General features: G+C 36.9%; 1 protein-coding gene across 15 annotated transcripts in view; it reads left to right on the top strand.

Moving 5' to 3' along the window:
- The window catches only part of LOC149555204 (phosphatidylinositol 3-kinase, root isoform-like), a 130,211-nt gene that overhangs the window by 26,232 nt on the left and 86,455 nt on the right, over positions 1-17,524 (top strand). For all 15 annotated transcript variants that reach the window (XM_089829267.1, XM_089829272.1, XM_089829269.1 and 12 more), the window contains 3 exons: positions 2,676-2,834; positions 3,013-3,222; positions 3,655-3,833. In XM_089829267.1, coding sequence (XP_089685393.1) covers positions 2,676-2,834; positions 3,013-3,222; positions 3,655-3,833 — 548 coding nt within the window. The remainder of the gene's footprint in view (positions 1-2,675; positions 2,835-3,012; positions 3,223-3,654; positions 3,834-17,524) is intronic.

Below are 17,524 nucleotides of genomic sequence, written 5' to 3'. Positions count from 1 at the left end.
ATTCACCAAGTACTTTGAGTAATGGCCTCCTGAACATCAAGTTGTATGACATTCACTAACTACTCAAAAAATTGTTCGTAAGGTACGTTCACATGTGTCCTTAATAATACTTATCATATGAACATCACATTCATGGTTGGTTTAAGGAAATCAATCCATCATGCAAGATATACTCTATCATATCTGCTTAGACATCATAAAATATCCATCATAATACAAGATGAAGTTATTGTAACATCGTCACCTTCCAATAACTTTAACAAATTCAAGTGATAATCATTTGGAAGTTATAAATTCCTCATTGATGTACAAAGAGCCCAAAATAGTCATGAAATAACATTCATGATTCATAGCCCTTTGATTGCTACAATTTCTTGATCATTGGAGAATCCATCTGGACATGGTGTACTCCCTTATCAAAAGTTGACCAAATCACATTCTTTATTTGCTCCCTCTCTTTCCAAGTTTGTTTCTAATGAAATGTCAGGATCCCTCCGAATCTGACATTGATCTTCTTTTTCTTGCAAGAACATCCTCGGAGAGAAAGGTAAAGATCAAGGCAAATAGCTCTTATAGTACGCATAGGAATACAAGTAAGAGAGATTTACTATATAACTAATACAATACTTAGAAATTGTACTCAAAAGAGAATACTTATCTCATTTAGTCTAAAGGATAATGCCCTCTAGATGACTTCTTTTATTAAGTTATTGTTTCAAGGATAAGTCACTATCACCAAGGACTCCCTCCTCCATACCATGCTTGATGCTTGATTCCCTCCTCGTCCATACATCTCATATATATACATATCTTCACTAGTTTTGACTCAGTGTGTTTATCCGAACGAAGCTACAAAACATCAACAATAGGACCCCTTTTAGGTTTAGGTTTAGGGTTTATTTCTTTTTCTCTTTATTTTCTCTTTTAAAAGTTTTCAATATTTTTCTTCTATCCCTTCCTCTTCTTATTGGATGCCCTTGTGTTAGCTTTTACACTACATGATGGTAGGATCTTGATTTGATACCATTGTAATGTCCCCTAGACTACTAACAAAGTGCTCCCAAAATTTAAATAATATGATTAAGGACCTTTAATTAATTAGTAAAGGGGGACCCGTATAATAAAATAATAAATAAAGTATGTTGATTTATTTGTAAGCCTTAAGGAGACTTCTTAGCGCCCTTCATAAGACCAAGTTTGGCATTGTAGTAGGGATGTTGACTTCGACGCTTTCTTTGTATTTACAAATTAGAGGTGCAAGATTTTCCTTATTCTATAATCCCAATTTTGGTGGCTAGCAACCAGACCCTTGTTTGCCATTGGACATATGATTTTTGATATTTTTCTTTGTACTCTATTGTCCTGATTGATAAAATCAAAGATATTATTTGAATACAATTACTCTGACGATGACTCATTTATTCCAGTATTAATCCATCGCTCCACATAATTTTATTGGCTATACTATATTTGTGCTACTACTCTGGTGAAGATCAAAGCACCATATTTCAAAGTCTGTCACATTTGAGCATACCCAAAGGTGTCAAGCGCCAAACACCAAGTACAGAGTGCCATGTAATGAGTGCTAAGTGCCGAGCACCAAGTGGCGAATGCCAAGTGCATAGTGCAAAGTGACGTACAATGTGAATATAATTTGAATACAATTAATCCAGTGGCGACTACTCATTTATTCTTGTGTCAATCCATTGCTCCACATAATATTATTGGCTATACTATTTTGTGCTACTACTCTGACAGAGATTAAACTGCCACATTGCAAAGTCTGCCACATCTGAGCATGCCCTATTGAGTGCCAAACACCAAGTGCCAAGTGCCAAGTACCGAGTGCTCAGTGACAAGCGCCAAGTGCTGAGTGTGGAGTGCCAAATGCCAAGTGACATACAGTGTGATCCGTATGAGTCTGATGATTGATAAAAAAAGTTGGTCCTTTCGGTTGTGAATACCCAGTGGTTTCTGTGGAACATATGCTTTACAGCTTCTCTAAATAGAATTCTAGGATGTGTTTGAATGCAATTAGAAGATCTCAAGTTGGAGGGACAATAAATTATAGTTTCAAACTTGTTGAGTACTTGCCCAACTTGCAAACACTCATGATCCAAAGCTGCTTGCCAGGTTTCAGCAAGCTTAGTTTTGCTGGGCTTCTAGCATGTACTCACCAGAAACTAGAGAACTAACATAATTTTCCAACTTCTTTTCCTTTCTGTTATCTGACTGATATTTCAACAACTTTGTTGGCTATGTGCTCTCACAATTTATTTCTTAGTTATAACAATATGTTTAAGTTTATTATATTTTTGGTAAAATCTAGATATAGTTTTAATTTGTTGGTTTTTCGCTTAGAAATTTTCTAATTCCAGAGTCCACAGCACAGTTTTCAGTTGCTGAGTTTTTACCAAATCTGATTTTTAAAACTATTCTCAATGAATAATAAATATGTACCATAAAACACTTATCCTTTCTTTGTGCAAAAATCTTAAAAGGATGGGCGAACAACTCTAATTGATTCAGCAGCCAATATGTAAATTCATGCAATGTGTTTTCATACAAGAAAAAATGTCTGTTTTCTATATCACTAGAAGACACTTAAGCTTTGGAATAGGTGGATGTCTAATAAGTAATATACTGAAGATTTATGCAGCCATTTGAAACTGCAGGTTTGGGATGTATCTTCTTCCAAACAGGATGTGGTGGTTGGAGGTGCAACTTTACGTCTTTTCAATAGCAAGAAGCATCTTAAAACAGGGCAGCAGAAACTTAGGCTCTGTCCTGGAAGAAAAGCAGATGGTTCTGTTTATAGTTCTACTCCAGGAAAGGTCCGATTCCAGTCCTTTCAATGACAGAAGTCTAGGTCATGTTAAAATTCGATGATTCTTTTTGTCAAGTAATTCTAATGCACCAAAATGTAAAATTTTATTCAGGAAAATGCCTGATTATGCTATAACGTTTTGTGGTATATTAAAATAAAATTGCGAATTACCATGTCAATAAAAGGTACCCAAGCATGAACGTGGAGAGATTGAGCGCTTGGAGAAGCTAGAAAATAAGTATGAACGCAGCCAGATTCAACGCATCAAATGGCTTGATGAACTTACATTCAAAGCTATTACGGAAATAAAGGAGAGAGAAAGACAACGCATTGGGATGTCTCATCTGCATCTTATTGTCCATCTTTGGCCTTTTGAGCACCCAGTTTTTTTTCAGGTTGGTTAGTTTAATAAGTATTATGAATGGAAGGTCATTACAATTATAATTGTTTCTGTTGAACATTTTTATACCTAACAGCTTGATGTTTAATTTTCAAAGTTATATAAACTTTGATTCTAGTGCATGTCTCCAGCATTTCTTCTAGTGGAAGGTCTTTTACTATGTTCAAAGTTAGAAGCAATATGTGGCAGAATTAGGGATTATTAGGCACATTTCAGAATTGTAGTAGGACTAAGATGTGAACTGCGAACTGTGTAAACTCAATCAATGCACACACATCTTGTACTATCATATGTAGTTGCATTTGTATGAGTTTTAATTTTGTTTGTTACTTTCCACCATTCTCTGTAAATGGGTTTTTGCATTTTTAATATTTTTTCTTTAAGATTGTATCCATGTGGTGACAACACATTCCATGAATTGATGTAGGAACTGGGAGCTAATTATCTCTTGCCATCTCCAATTTCTTCATCAAATGAGCTTGTTCTTGTATGGGATCCGGAAGTGGGCCGAACCAATCCTTGTGAAAATAAGCAAGTGAAACTAGCCAGAAGTTTAACAAGGGGTGTAATTGACCGTGAGTTGAAACCCAGTTCTGATGAAAGGAAGTAAGAGTTTTCAATAGTCCTTAATTCTTTGTATTTTATTAAGTAAATAATGCATGGTAATTTACAAGACCTTTAATACAGTATGACATCTCTTTGATAGGATACATTCCATATCAAATACTCTCTCCTTTTGTCTCTCTCACACACACATGCACACATGTTTTAATGAAATTTGATCAATGAAGAGAGGTTCTTAGGTCTTATTGAACTGGCCATACGGATATAGTATCAAAATTTGTCAATTGGATTTCATAGTAAAGAGACTTTAGAGGAATGCTAATGTAAGGTCTAAACACCAGAAAATCAAATTCTTGCTGCATGTCTGTCATATTTGCAGATATCTTGGAAGATTGATCTATTTGGTGCAAGTTGTGATTTGCTTTTTGTTGTGCTATACAAAATTTTGTATTGTTTGAACTTTCAATCATAGTTTGCAAACTCTCCAAGTACCCTCTGCCAAGTACTTTTTTTTTGCTGGGCAAGTTTTCAGAAGTTTAACTCTCCCATTTTTATAGAAGCAGGAAAATATGGGTAAAAATGTTGACACAGTTAAAATGCTGGTTAAAATAAGTTTTTCACATGTTTTTGCTATAAAACCTTGCATTTTTCTATTTCGAGATGTCAATTTTTAGTTTACTAGTTTTGTAATTGAATTTTACAAAAAAATAATATTTCTTTAAGAGATTTTAAATTATTGTACATTCTAAGTTTTTGAGTTTCTTTTGTCGAGTTTTTCTTGATTTTTTGTGAAGTTCAAAATTTTGGGCTTGCTGAGTACTCTCCGAATCTGAGTCTGTGTTTGTGAACTATATTTTCAAGCCTTTTCAATCAAGCCCTTGTCTTTTCAACGAAACAGGAGTCATGTATCAGGGTTGCCTTGCTTGGCTTTGTGGTTTCATCTCCCAGTTTATGTATCTGTGCAGAATTGACAATGCAGTTTTCAAGTAAATCAGCTAGAAGCAACAAAATTATTTATGCTGAACTGCATGTCAGAAGAAAGATTTCCAAACAATGAAAGTGTGTTTGAAGGTTAAGCACTGCAATTTCTTCATCATGGGTGCACTAATGAATCAGCTAATGTTGTGGCACTCTGTACGGTGCTCTCTTAATTGTGGTTTCATCTCCATTTTATGTATCTTTGCAGAATTGACAATAGGGCTTTCAAGTGAATCGGCTAGAAGCAGCGAAATTATTAATGCATGAAAACAGGAAGTGCATGTCAGAAGAAAGATAACCAAACAATGAAATTATATTTGAAGGTTAAGGACTGCGATTTCTTCATCATGGTTGCACTAATGAACCAGCCAAAATTTTGGTACTCTGTAAGGTGCCCCCTTATATGAAGAAAAACAGATTTACATTATGAGGTGCACACCTATGTGAGAGGGTAAATCAAGTTAAATAAATCAAATTCTATGAATCTGTTGTCAGAGATGCATTTTATTAGACAAAACAAGCTTCTGATAAAAAAATCTGAAGTCCCATTGTCAAGTGTGTGATTGACAAAGCAGAATGGTGTCAATCTTCAGAAACCAAAATCCCATTTTTAGCCATGCATCTGACTGAAGGAATATTTATTCAAAGATAAAAATATTTTTTTATACATAGGTGTGCACCTTTATAAATGAAATTATAGTTTGAAATTTGAAAACAATTTCATACTGTTAGGTGTGGGCTTGGATAAAGGGATAAAGGCCAATGAATTTGTAAAGAAGAGTGCATCGTCAGGCATGCAGTTATAAAAGGTAACTTCCCATTTTAGGGTACGTAGCTGAAGAGGAAGAATGACTTTGTAGCTTTAAAATCAAAATTGCATTGATAGATGTCTATCTAGCAAAGGGCCCACTGTGTTTTAATTAAAAGAAAAGCTCAAGATAAAACAGAGATGTACCCCTAGAAGGAAACATGGGTTTTCAAACATTGAGTAATTTCCGATATATAGTGTGTGCCTAAATTAATGGATGATTCAATTTTAGTTAGCAGTATATATAGAAGATAGTGGTGCTAGAAGTAGAATGAGCTTGTATTTTAATAAGATATTATACTTCATTGTATCATATTGGATTGTTGTTTTTCTAATTGTTTATGTGATTGTTCATAAGAGAGTAAGATTTATTCTTCCTTTATACTTATTGGTGGTCAAGGGGTACCACTCTTCTAATTTGGCTCCATTAATTATAATATATTATATAATAGAATAATAATAATAATAATATTATAGTTAATATAAATAAATTAATTAAATTAATATTTAATTATATTTTCTCAATCTATATAATTGTTATATCATCAATATAATTATATTACCCCAATAACTAAATATAATTATAATTTAACAATACAATAATTCTATTCACAATATAATTCTCATATCACAATTCCAAGACACTTGGTATTGGGTGTGTTGTCCACAGCTGGGACAGTAAGGTATGTGGGAAAATTGCCAAACCTATTGGTATCACTACCAATAATGTGGCTGAAATTAATGCCCTTATATAAAGTTTAGTGTTATGCAAATCATTGGGGATTAGAAGCCTAGAAATAGGAGGATATTCTTAAATAATGATTGACTGTAGTCAGGATAGGATCCATGCCAAATTGCGTATTAAACTTCAGATTAGAAAGAGCTTTAAGTTTACTTGCTTACTTTAATTTAACTATTTGCAAATATATATATTGCGAAGGAAATAAGGAAGTTGATAATTTAATCAATTTGGTGCAGATGGTATATTCATCTCTTACATTATGAATTAATGATAACTGTCTTTGTATTCCTTGGTTCATCTCCTCTGTTCACTGAACTCTCATCCCGATATTTTTGCTTTACACTGATTCATGGATCAATACATATAGGTATATAAAGAATTATATATGAATTTGTTGTCTTCTTAGTACATTCAGTATCATTTGAAGATGGTGGTTATTTTTTCCTTTTAGTATTGTTCAATCTGTAGATTTCTTTTTAGCCCTAATCTTATAATTGTTTAGTAGTATATCGATCAAGCTCATACGAATCTGGTAATCGTCAAAATAGCTTGGTTTATTACATCATTATCATAAATGATTGTACATATTAATTTTAATGTTCAACTTCATTCATTTTTCCTTTGCTATGTCTTCAGCTAAATTTTATGTCAGATGGGGATAGAAAAGATTCTTATTTATATTATAGATTTCTTCTAATGATTCTAACAAGGATCTTGGCCAAGCTCAAGATTGACAGCTTGCACCTATTGATAAAAGTGGCTCTCATGAAAGACAATAACATGAGTTAACAACATCAAGCATTTTAGATATGTACCTAATAATGTAAATTTTACATCATGTAATCAATATAAAATATTGTAAATGGGGGAAAGTCCACATTTCTGTAATAATTCTTGTCTTCTATAAAGAACCCTATCAGAAAGGATCATTGTGTGTAATGGGAGGTATGCCTTCTACAAAGAACCCTGCTGTATAAAGATGGGTACATGTAGGGAACTGTTAGAGTAATCCGGATGATTGATCCCAGATTATATTAGGTGTTTTCTTCCTTGTTCTTTTCCCCTCGGTACCCACACTTGAATGGGGCTCCATGTAAAATTATTCATTATAATAAAAATATGAAAGACTTTAGCCTATTATCCAACAAAAATAATAATAATTATATCACAATAATATTATCAATAGTTATATTATCACAACCTTTATGCTATCTATGTTAGGATGAAAGAATTTGACAATAGCTATAATAACATTAAAACTCCCTATTAGCTAGGGAGGAATCCTTCTCGATATCTGAATTATGGGGTGATATCCACCACGGCTAGTCCAAGAGGGTGGGTCTGTCATGGCCACTCCCATGAATGGAAATGTAAATGAACACTAGTGCTCATTATATAATCACTTGACATGATGTTGTCATTTCATCATGATGTTCACCATGGCTACTCCCACAAGGTGAATGAACATAAGTGCAAACTCATGGATAAATGACATCCACTATGGTTACTCCCTGATGCAAGAGCATCCTAGGGTAGTCAGCAATCCTGTATGTTGGGTTGGCTTTTGATATTGGAGTTGGTGAATTAGGTTGAAGGTTGGTGATGCTCGGTCACTTAGTGGTAGTTCGTGGTTGGAAGATATGGCTTCATTGACAAGCTTGGTGACTGAAGGGACTAGGTGATCTTGGTGGTGCTTGGTTGGTGTTTTGCTTGGTGGAACTTGTGCTTCGTAGACGCACAACTTGGTGGATGGGTTATGCTTGACAATGCTCAGTGTATACTCGGTGTGCTCAGTTGTTGTTACTACTGATGCTCGGTGGCTTGGTTCACTGATCGGATGTTCTTGATTGTTTGGCCAGCCGATTAATGCATTGACTTTGTGTTGTATTTGATTGTGACATGGATTGATTGTGGGATGTGTGGGGAGCTATTTTTGGTCTTGGTTCTTTCTCCTATGTGTATTTAATGATAGTTGTAAGTTAACTTGAGGCATATTGTGTTTGTTTGAATTCTAGAAGTTTCTATTGTAATGGGCCAACTTGTGGCTAAGCAAGTATAAAAGAAAGTTTGGGGTAGTGTTGTAGGGGTAGAGCAAGGTGAGAGGTAGGGAAGTCAGCTAGAGGAATAGCTAAGAGGAGCAAAGTTTAGCAGAGCTAGTAGCTATGTGTGGGCTTAGAAAACAAGAAGGTTGCTTGGTGGCTTGTGAGCACAAGTTTAGTTTTTTCTTGGGGTTTCTACCAGACTGCTGTGGAGTTACATATTTGGGCTAGCTAGGGTTGGTTTGGATCGTTTGAGATCTTGCAAAATTGTTACTGTAATTGCTTTTGTAGTTGGCCACAATCGGGAAGACTTTATAGCCTGATACATTGCATGTATTTAGTTATTGATGACTAAAGAAGTTGGATTCCTGTCAAATCTTTGTTGTCTTGTGCTTCTGCTCGGATTGTTTTGTAGCTTGGTTGGATAGTTTGTTTTTAGATCCTCCAATCTAATGGGTGCTGCATCAGGTGGTATCAGAGTGAAGGTTTGATTTGGTTGGTGATTCTCAGAGCCTGGTTGTGGAGATTCTGTGTGATTCTTATTGCAGATTAGTGTTCCTAGACTTGTGAAACCTTTCCTTGTTCATGCGAGGTGGTAGGTTGCGATCTAACTTGCAAACAACTCAAGTTTGTCACAAGGTGCTTAGGTGGGATTTGTTGTAGAAGGTTTTTCAAAGATCTTGAAAGATGCCTATGAGAAGATTGGACCCTAGGGTGATTGCAGATCTATATGATGTGGTGAAAATCAAGATTTCAGATAAGGTTAGGTGAGATTTCATATCTGAGATGGAGTTGATGAAGAATGATATGGTCGTTGAGATCATGAGGGCTATAGTTGGTGTACCCTGGAGTGCAGATACAAAAGGTAGTTATGAGGAGGTTGCTGAAGACTTCGAGGTTGCTGGATCTAGTGGAGAAGACAAAGCCGATCAGATGGAGAGATCTATGGAAGACAGAACTAGTCGGTTGGATAGATCTGGATATCGGTTGAAACTAAAGCATAAGATGGAGGTTTCTAATTTCTCAAGTATTGTGAATCTTGAGGACCTGATTGACTGGATTGGTGAGTTGGAAGACTACTTTGAGTTAGAGGATATTGGAGATCTACTTATAGTGAGGTTGACACAAACTAAGTTGAAGGGACATGTTGCTTTATGGTAGAAAGAATTGCAGAGAGATAGAGAAGAGGAAGGTGAAATGAAGATCACTTGGTGGAGATTGATGGTGACAACATTGAAGGCTAAGTTCATTTCTGCTGATTATGAACTAGAGTTGTTTAAGAGGTTGCAAAATCTAATGCAAAAGGATATGACTTTGAAGGATTATAACGAGGAGTTTTTTTTAAAAGTTAACGATTTGGTCTGGACATAGAGAACTTTCTATGGAAATGGTGGCTAGGTATATCAATGGTTTAAGATTCAATATTCAGGATGAGATTGGCATGTGATGCAGGAGCATCCTGGGGTAGTCAACAATCTTGTATGTAGGAGCTTTGTGCTTGGATTTGTGGAGTTATGCTTTGCTTAGTTGGGGATATGTTCGAGGAACATTGTGAAACGTGGTCCTAAGTGTGCATGAAGATTGGAGAAATCGCCTTGAAGTTAGAGCCATTTTGGTGACTGCTAGTACTGTGTTCTCGAATTATTGGCAGACTTTGGAGATTGTATTCGCGAGCTTCGATCCATAAGGGAGTTGGCATGTGCACTCGTGGATTTGGATCGTTGTATGGCATGTGGACCTATGCTTAAGGGCACGTACTTTAATGTTGTCATATGTGTTAGTTATGCATTGTAAACTTGGGGCTTCTCCAAAGTATTTAGTTATTTCATATATTTAGTGTTTGTTGCTAAGCTGACTTGTGGCTTGAGGGTTTATTTAATATGTGAGTGTTTATTTAATGCTATGTTCCCTAGGGACGTGTATCCGACCTAAAAACAGGAGTTTCCAAAATGGGGACATCCGAGGGACGGGGGAACGAGTATGGGACGTCCCCTAGCCGTCCCCAAAAAAGGCAAATTACTAGGGGACGTCCTCGAAACTTGGGAACGACTAGGAAAAAATGGTACGGAAAGGGGATGCCTAGATGTCCCCCAACCGTATCGGGTATGGCAAGCCGTCCCCAAATGGTTTTTTTTTTTAAATTAAAAAAATTAAAAAATAATGAAAAAAATTAAAAAGTGAATATTAAAAAATAATTTTAAGGCTCCTTACTAGGTCGCCGAGGTGGGCCCCACCCCTCCAAATGCGGTAGAGGCAGAATAGAAGCAGCAGCTTGTTTCATTTTTCTATGTTATGTTTTTTATGTTGAACGTGAACATGATTATGATACATTGATACTTATTACTTTATGGCAACCTTCTAGCCTTTGGCCGTATAGCTTTAGGCATATTTAGATTTAGATTTTTAGATTTATCATGTTTATCATTATGATATTGTTCATTGATATTGATATGCATTTTGACAATTGAGTATTGAAATCGGATACTATTTCCTAGATGGCATTCAAATGTTGTATGTTATGGTTCTATAATGTTTAAATGACATGCTTTGTGCTTAGTTTCATATGAATGACATGTATATTTGCAAATTTCAATGTATATTTTAAAATTTCCCTATATATATATATATATATATATATAACCATCCTTGTTTGCCGTCCCCCCTGTCCCCAAAATCGCCAAGAAAATTTTTTGTCCCACCGTCCCCAGTCGTCCCCGTACTGGAAACTCGGGGGAACATAGATTTAATGTAATTTTCTAGGTCGACTTGTGGCTTGGTTTAGTATAATTAGGGGGTCATTTCTTGTCTCTAGATATCAGTGGATCAAGAGTTTAGCATGGAGTGGCTGAGAGAAGCGAAGTTGAGCAAAGCTAGTAGCTAAGTGTGGGCTTGGGAAACAAGAAGGTTGCTTGGTGGCTTGCGAGCACAAGTTTAGATTCTTCTTGGGGTTTTCTACCAGGTTGTGGATTTGGGCTAGCTAGGGGTTTGGATCTTGCAAGGTCTTGCAAAACTGTTATTGTAATTACTAATGTATTTGGCCGTAACCCAGAAGGCCTTACAACTGGGCATGTTGGATGTAAATCTTAAATCTTATGATTTTATTATTAGAATTGACATTATTTTAGGTTTAAATGTCTATGTTATTGTTATATTCTGCTGTGTGGCTATTTGTTGGCGGCTAGGATATCTCCTTTGGGGGTTCTCAGAGTGAAGGTTTGATTTGGTTGGAGATTATCAGAGCTGGTTGATCTTGTGGATTGCTTTGGGTTTGCAAAGATCTTGGAAGATGCCTCTGAGAAGATTGGACCCTAGGGCGATTGCAGATGTCTATGATGCTGTGGAGACTAAGAGTATAGAGAAGGTTAAATCAGATTTCAGATCTGAGATGGAGTTGATGAAAAATGATATGGTAGCTGAGATCAACAGAGCTATAGCTGGTGTACTGAGGAATGTGGGTATTGAAGATGGTAATGAGGAAGTTGCTGGATTTGGTGGTGACGACATAATGGATCGCATGGAGAGACTTGTGGAAGATAGGGCTGGTCAGTTGGATAGATCTAGAGTGCAGTTGAAATTGAAACATAAGATGAACTTTTCTAATTTCTTAGATATGTTGAATCCTGAAGATCTGATTGATTGGATTGGTGAATTGTGAGACTACTTTGAGTTAGAGGATATTGGAGATTTGCTTAGAGTAAGGATGACACAAACTAAGTTGAAAGGACATGCCTCTTTATGGTGGAAAGAATTGCAAAGAGATAGAGAAGAGGAAGGTGAAATGAAGATCACTAGATGGAGATTGATAGTAACAAAATTGAAGGCTAAGTTCATTACTGCTGATTGTGAACTTGAATTGTTTTAAGAGATTGCAGAATCTAAAGTTGAAGGATTTGTCTGTGAAAGTTTATATTGAAGAGTTTTACAAGTTGACTATTCAGTTTGGGCATAGAGAGCTGTCCTTAGGAAAAGGTGGTTAGATATATTAATGGCTTGAGATTCAGTATCCAGGATGAGATTGGTATGTTGAAGATTGATTCAGTTGAGGATGCTTATTAGTATGCTTTGAGGATAGAAGAAAAGTTGAAGAGAAGCCATAAAGGTATTTCTTGAGAGAAGGAGAAGAAGGACCACTTTGAGAAGGATAAACAAATTGTTGAAGATGAACCAAAACTTGTTGAGCAAAAGAAAAGGACAAGTAAGGTTGCTTTTAAAGGTTATTGTTTCAAATGTGGTGAAGGACATAGAGCATTTGAATGTCCCAATACTAACAGGAAAGTTGGTGATAAGAAAATTGCTGTGGTGAATGAGAATGTGGATTTAGCGAATGTGCTTGAGGTTGAGGGGGATAACTTGCTAGTTTGGCAAGTGTTACATAGCAAGACGATGGTGGAACCTTGTCAAAGGAGGAATTTGTTTAGGACTCATTATAAGTCTAGAGGCAAATATTGGAATGTGATTGCGGATGGTGGTAGTACTGATAACCTAGTTGCTGAGGAGATGGTTCAAAAACTTGATTTGAAGAGAATGAGACATCCTTGTCCTTATAGGATCAGTTGGGTGCAAGATGAACATGCTTTTGAAGTGAGTGAATAGTGTCTTAGTGATTTTCAGATTGGACAATATGTGGATTAAGTGTTGTGTGATATTGGGGACATGAGTAGTTGTCACATATTACTTGGAAGACCTTGGTAGTATGATTGCAGAGCTGTGCATGACGTAGTAGGAAGCACTGCCTTATCCCTTTGTAGAATGCAGAAATTGGTAGGACGAATTTGAGTTTTCGTAACCGAGTTGAGTTGAAGGATTCTGAAAGGGTTAGTGATCAGCATGGAAGGTAGACCTGTTGCACACCAAAGACAGTTGCAGGAAAAGATTTGTAGAAATGGAACAAAGGCAACAATGTACAAGCAGATGTGGTGGAGGACAAGTATGTGAAGAAGCAATTTGGGGTTTATGTGCCGAAGCCTAAAAGATGTTATTCTAGTAGTTAAGAACATCTTTTCTTTGCACCTGCAGTGTCTGATGTAGGAGCATCTTGGGGTAGTCAGCAATCCTATATGTAGGAGCTTTGTGCTCAGATTTGTGGAGTTATGCTTTATGCTGTTGGGGATATGTTCGAGGCGCATTGTGGAACCTAGTCCGAAGTGCTTAGGAAGATTTGAGTAATCGTCTTGAAGTTATAGCCGTTTTGGTGACTGTTGGTCGTGTTCTTGATTTACTGGTAGACTTTGGAGATTGTATTCACGAGTTTCGATCCGAGGGAGTTAGCATGTGCGCTCTTGGATTTGGATCGTTGTGTGACACGTGGATCGATGCCTAAGGGCACATACTTGTATGTTGTCATATGAATTAGTTATGCATTTAAACTTGGGGCTTGTCCAAAGTTTTCAGTTATTTCATGTATTTAATGTTTGTTACCAAACTGACTTGTGGCTTGAGGGTTTGTTTAATATGTGAGTGTTTATTTAAATTAGTTTTCTAGGTCAACATGTGACTTGGTCAAGTATAAGTAAGGGGTCATTTCTTGTCTTGAGAGATTAGTGGATCAAGAGTTCAATATGGAGCAGCTGAGAGGAGTGAAGTTGAGCAGAGCTAGAAGCTAAGTGTAGGCTTGGGAAACAAGAAGGCTGCTTGGTGGCTTACGAGCACAAGTTTAGATTCTTCTTGGGGTTTTCTACCAGATTGTGCATCTGGGCTAGCTAGGGGTTTGGATCTTCCGAGGTCTTGTAGAACTGTTATTGTAATTACTGATGTATTTGGCCATAACCCGAAAGGCCTTACAGTTGGGCATATTGGATGTAAATCTTATGGTTCTATTATGAGAATTGGCATTCTTTTGGATCTAAATCTCTGTGTTATTGCTATATTTCGTTATGTGGTTATTTGCTGGGGGCTAGGATATCTCCTTTGGGATTCTTCTGCCTTGCATTGCGTTAGCATGTTGAAGATTGCTTCGGTTAAGGATGCTTATCAGTATGCTCTGAAGGTAGAAGATAAGTTGACTAGAAGACATTAGAGTAATTCTCGAGGGAAGGAGAAGCAGGAACACTTGGTAAAGGATAAACCGATTGTCGAGGATGAACTGAAACCTGTTGAATCGAGGAGAAGAACAGGTAGAGGTGGATTTAAAGGTACTTGCTACAGACATGGTGAAGGATATAGATCTTTTGAATGTCCCAACGCTGACAGGAAGGTCAGTGATAGAAGAAGTGTTGTGATGAATGAGAATGTAGGCTCAGTGAATGAACTCAAGATGGAAGAGAACTTGCTGGTTTTGCGAGTATTGCTCGATAAGAAGGTGCTAGAAGCTTGTCAAAGAAGAAGTTTGTTTAGGACTCGATGCAAGTTTGGAGGTAAATGTTGGAATGTGATCATGGTAGTGCGGATAATCTAGTTGCCGAGGAGATGGTTTAGAAACATGGTTTGAGGAGGTCGAGACATCCTTGTCCTTGTAGGATTAGTTAGTTGCAAGATGAACATGATTTAGAGGTGAGAGAGCAATGTTTTATTAATTTTCAGGTTGGGCAATATGTGGATCAAGTGTTGTGTGATATTGTGGACATGAGTCGTCACATATTGCTTTGAAGACCTTGGTAGTATGATTGTAAGGTTGTACATGATTGTGTTGGGAAGGTATTTACTGTTGAGAAGGGTGGCAAAAGATTTTCCCTGATTCCTTTGCAAGATGCAGAGCTCGATAGGAGGAACCCATGTTTTAGTTGGCGAATTGAGTTGAAGGATTCTCAAAAGGGTAGAGATCAGCATTGAAAACAAACCTGTGGCACACCGAGGAAAGATGTTAAGTTGTTTGTTACAGGAAAGGATTTGCAAAAGTGGAACAAAGGAAAGAGTGTGCAAGCTGAAGACATGTATGTGAAGAATCAGTTCGAGGTTTATGTAATGAATCGCAGAAGATGTTCATTGAACTACTAAGAACATCTTTTTGCACTTGGGGTAGTTAGCAATCTTGTATGTTGGGGTGGCTTTTGATCTTGGAGTTGGTAAATTTGGTTGAAGGTTGGTGATGCTCGATAACTTAGTAGTAATTCTCGATTGGAAAACGTGACTTCATCAACGAGTTCGTTGACTGAAGGAACTCATTGATCTTGGTGGTGCTCAATGGTGTTTTGGTCGGTGGAACTCATGCTCGGTGGATGCACAACTCTTTGGATGAGTTATGCTTGGTAGTGCTCAGTGTATACTTGGCATGCTTGGTTGTTGCTGCTGATGCTTAGTGACTTGGTTCATTGACTGGATGTTCTTGATTGTTTGGCCAACTAATTGGTGCATTTAATTTGTGTTGTATTTGACTGTGATGTGGATTGAACATGGGATGTGTGTGGGGACCTATTTTTAGTTTTGGTTCTTTCTTTTATGTTATCTAATGATAGTTGTAAGCCGATTTAAGGCATATTGTGTTTGTTTGAATTCTAGAAGCTTCAATTGTAATAGGTTGACTTGTGGCCGTGCAAGTATAAAAGAAGATTTTGAGGTAGTGTTGGAGGGTAAGAGCGATGTGAGAGGTAGGGAAAGCTAGAGGAATAGTTGAGAGGCGCGAAGTTTAGCAAAGTTAGTAGCTATGTGTGGGCTTAGGAAGCAAGAAGGTTGTTTAGTGGCTTGTGAGCACAAGTTTAGATTTTTCTTGGGGTTTCTACCAGATTGTTGTGGAGTCACAAATTTGGGCTAGCTAGGCTTGGTTTGGATCTTGTGAGATCTTGAAAAATTGTTACTATAATTGCTTTTGTATTTGGCTGTAATTGGAAAGGCCTCATAGCCAGACACATTTCATGTAATCAATTATTGATGAATAAAGAAAATGGATTCTTTTCAAATCTTGTGTTGTTTTGTGCTTCTGCTAAGATTGTTTAGCAACTTGGTTGGATAGTCTATTTTCAGACCCTCCAATCTAGTGAGTGCTGCTACACCCATGTGCGGAAAGAAATTGTAGACACTCTCATCATTGAATCACTCAATGCGATGTCCACCATAGATACTCCTATGAGTGGAAAGAGAAACAAGTGTTTTCACTTCAAATTTAGAGAAAAATGCACGGTAACACCTTGAATTTCCCTGTCTTAGAGAAAAAATGCACCACAAGGGCTAACGCCTCAAGTTTCTCTGTCTCACAAAAAAATGCACTAGAAGGGATGACACCTCACATTTGTCTATCATAGAGAAAAATGCATTGCAAGGGATGACACTTCAAATTTCTCCGACTCAGATAAAAATGCATACGAGGGTTAACACCTCAAATATCTCTGTCTTAGAAAAATTCACTAGTAGGGTTGACACTTGAAATTTCTTCATCTTAAAGAAAAATGCACTACGAGGGCTGATACCTCAAATTTCTCCATCTTAGAGAAAAATGCACTATGAGGGATGACAATTTCTCTGTCTTAGCAAGAAACGCTCTAAAGTACATCTCAAGAAATCACTGATATTGAGACTCCCTCTTAGCAAGGCTTTCATTCTCTATAAGTCCAAGCTTGTCTTGAAAATGCACAAACTTCACACTTTGGCAAGAGGCTTGGTCAGAATATTGGTTGTCTGTACCTCCACTAAGTAGCATTCCTTTACACAATATCTCTAATATAGTTATATTTGATTTTGACATGCTTTGACCTTGTCATGAAATATGGGTCCTAAAAGGTTAGGACCTTGTGGGTCAAGACCTTATAAACACCTATTTTCATTGTAAGGTACCTTAATGGCGGCGATAGCCAATTTTGGGCTCAAAGCTACTTAGGGCACCAAATGTGTAAATAGTGGTTAGAAGTGGAATGGAATGAACCAATGAGAAGGAGCCATGAGCAAAAATTATTATCAATTGCAAAGTTGCTCAAAAGTTGCAACTTTGCAACTTTTTGCAAAAATTTTATGTTTAAGCCCAAAATTAGTTGTGGTCAGGTATAATTGATCCTAGAGCCAGTCAAAAGGCCTTGCAAACGATTTGTGAAGGCTATTGATTGATATTGGCAATAGCAAAACATTTTTTGCGAGTTTCATAGCTAATTTACCTTGTTTTTCCATTGTTTTTGTGCACAATCTTGTTGTGCACGGCCATGTATGGATTGATACAACTTTGCAATTGATCAAGTATTTTAGCCAGGTGAATTAGCTATCCAAAGAACTTGGTTTGAAGTTTTGAAGTTGATTGTGTGGGGAG

Source organism: Cupressus sempervirens, chromosome 5 (genome assembly GCF_028749045.1).
Source record: "Cupressus sempervirens isolate cs-2001-9-10 chromosome 5, ASM2874904v1, whole genome shotgun sequence".
Lineage (NCBI taxonomy): Eukaryota > Viridiplantae > Streptophyta > Pinopsida > Cupressales > Cupressaceae > Cupressus > Cupressus sempervirens.
This window is presented reverse-complemented; position numbering and strand designations above follow the sequence as displayed.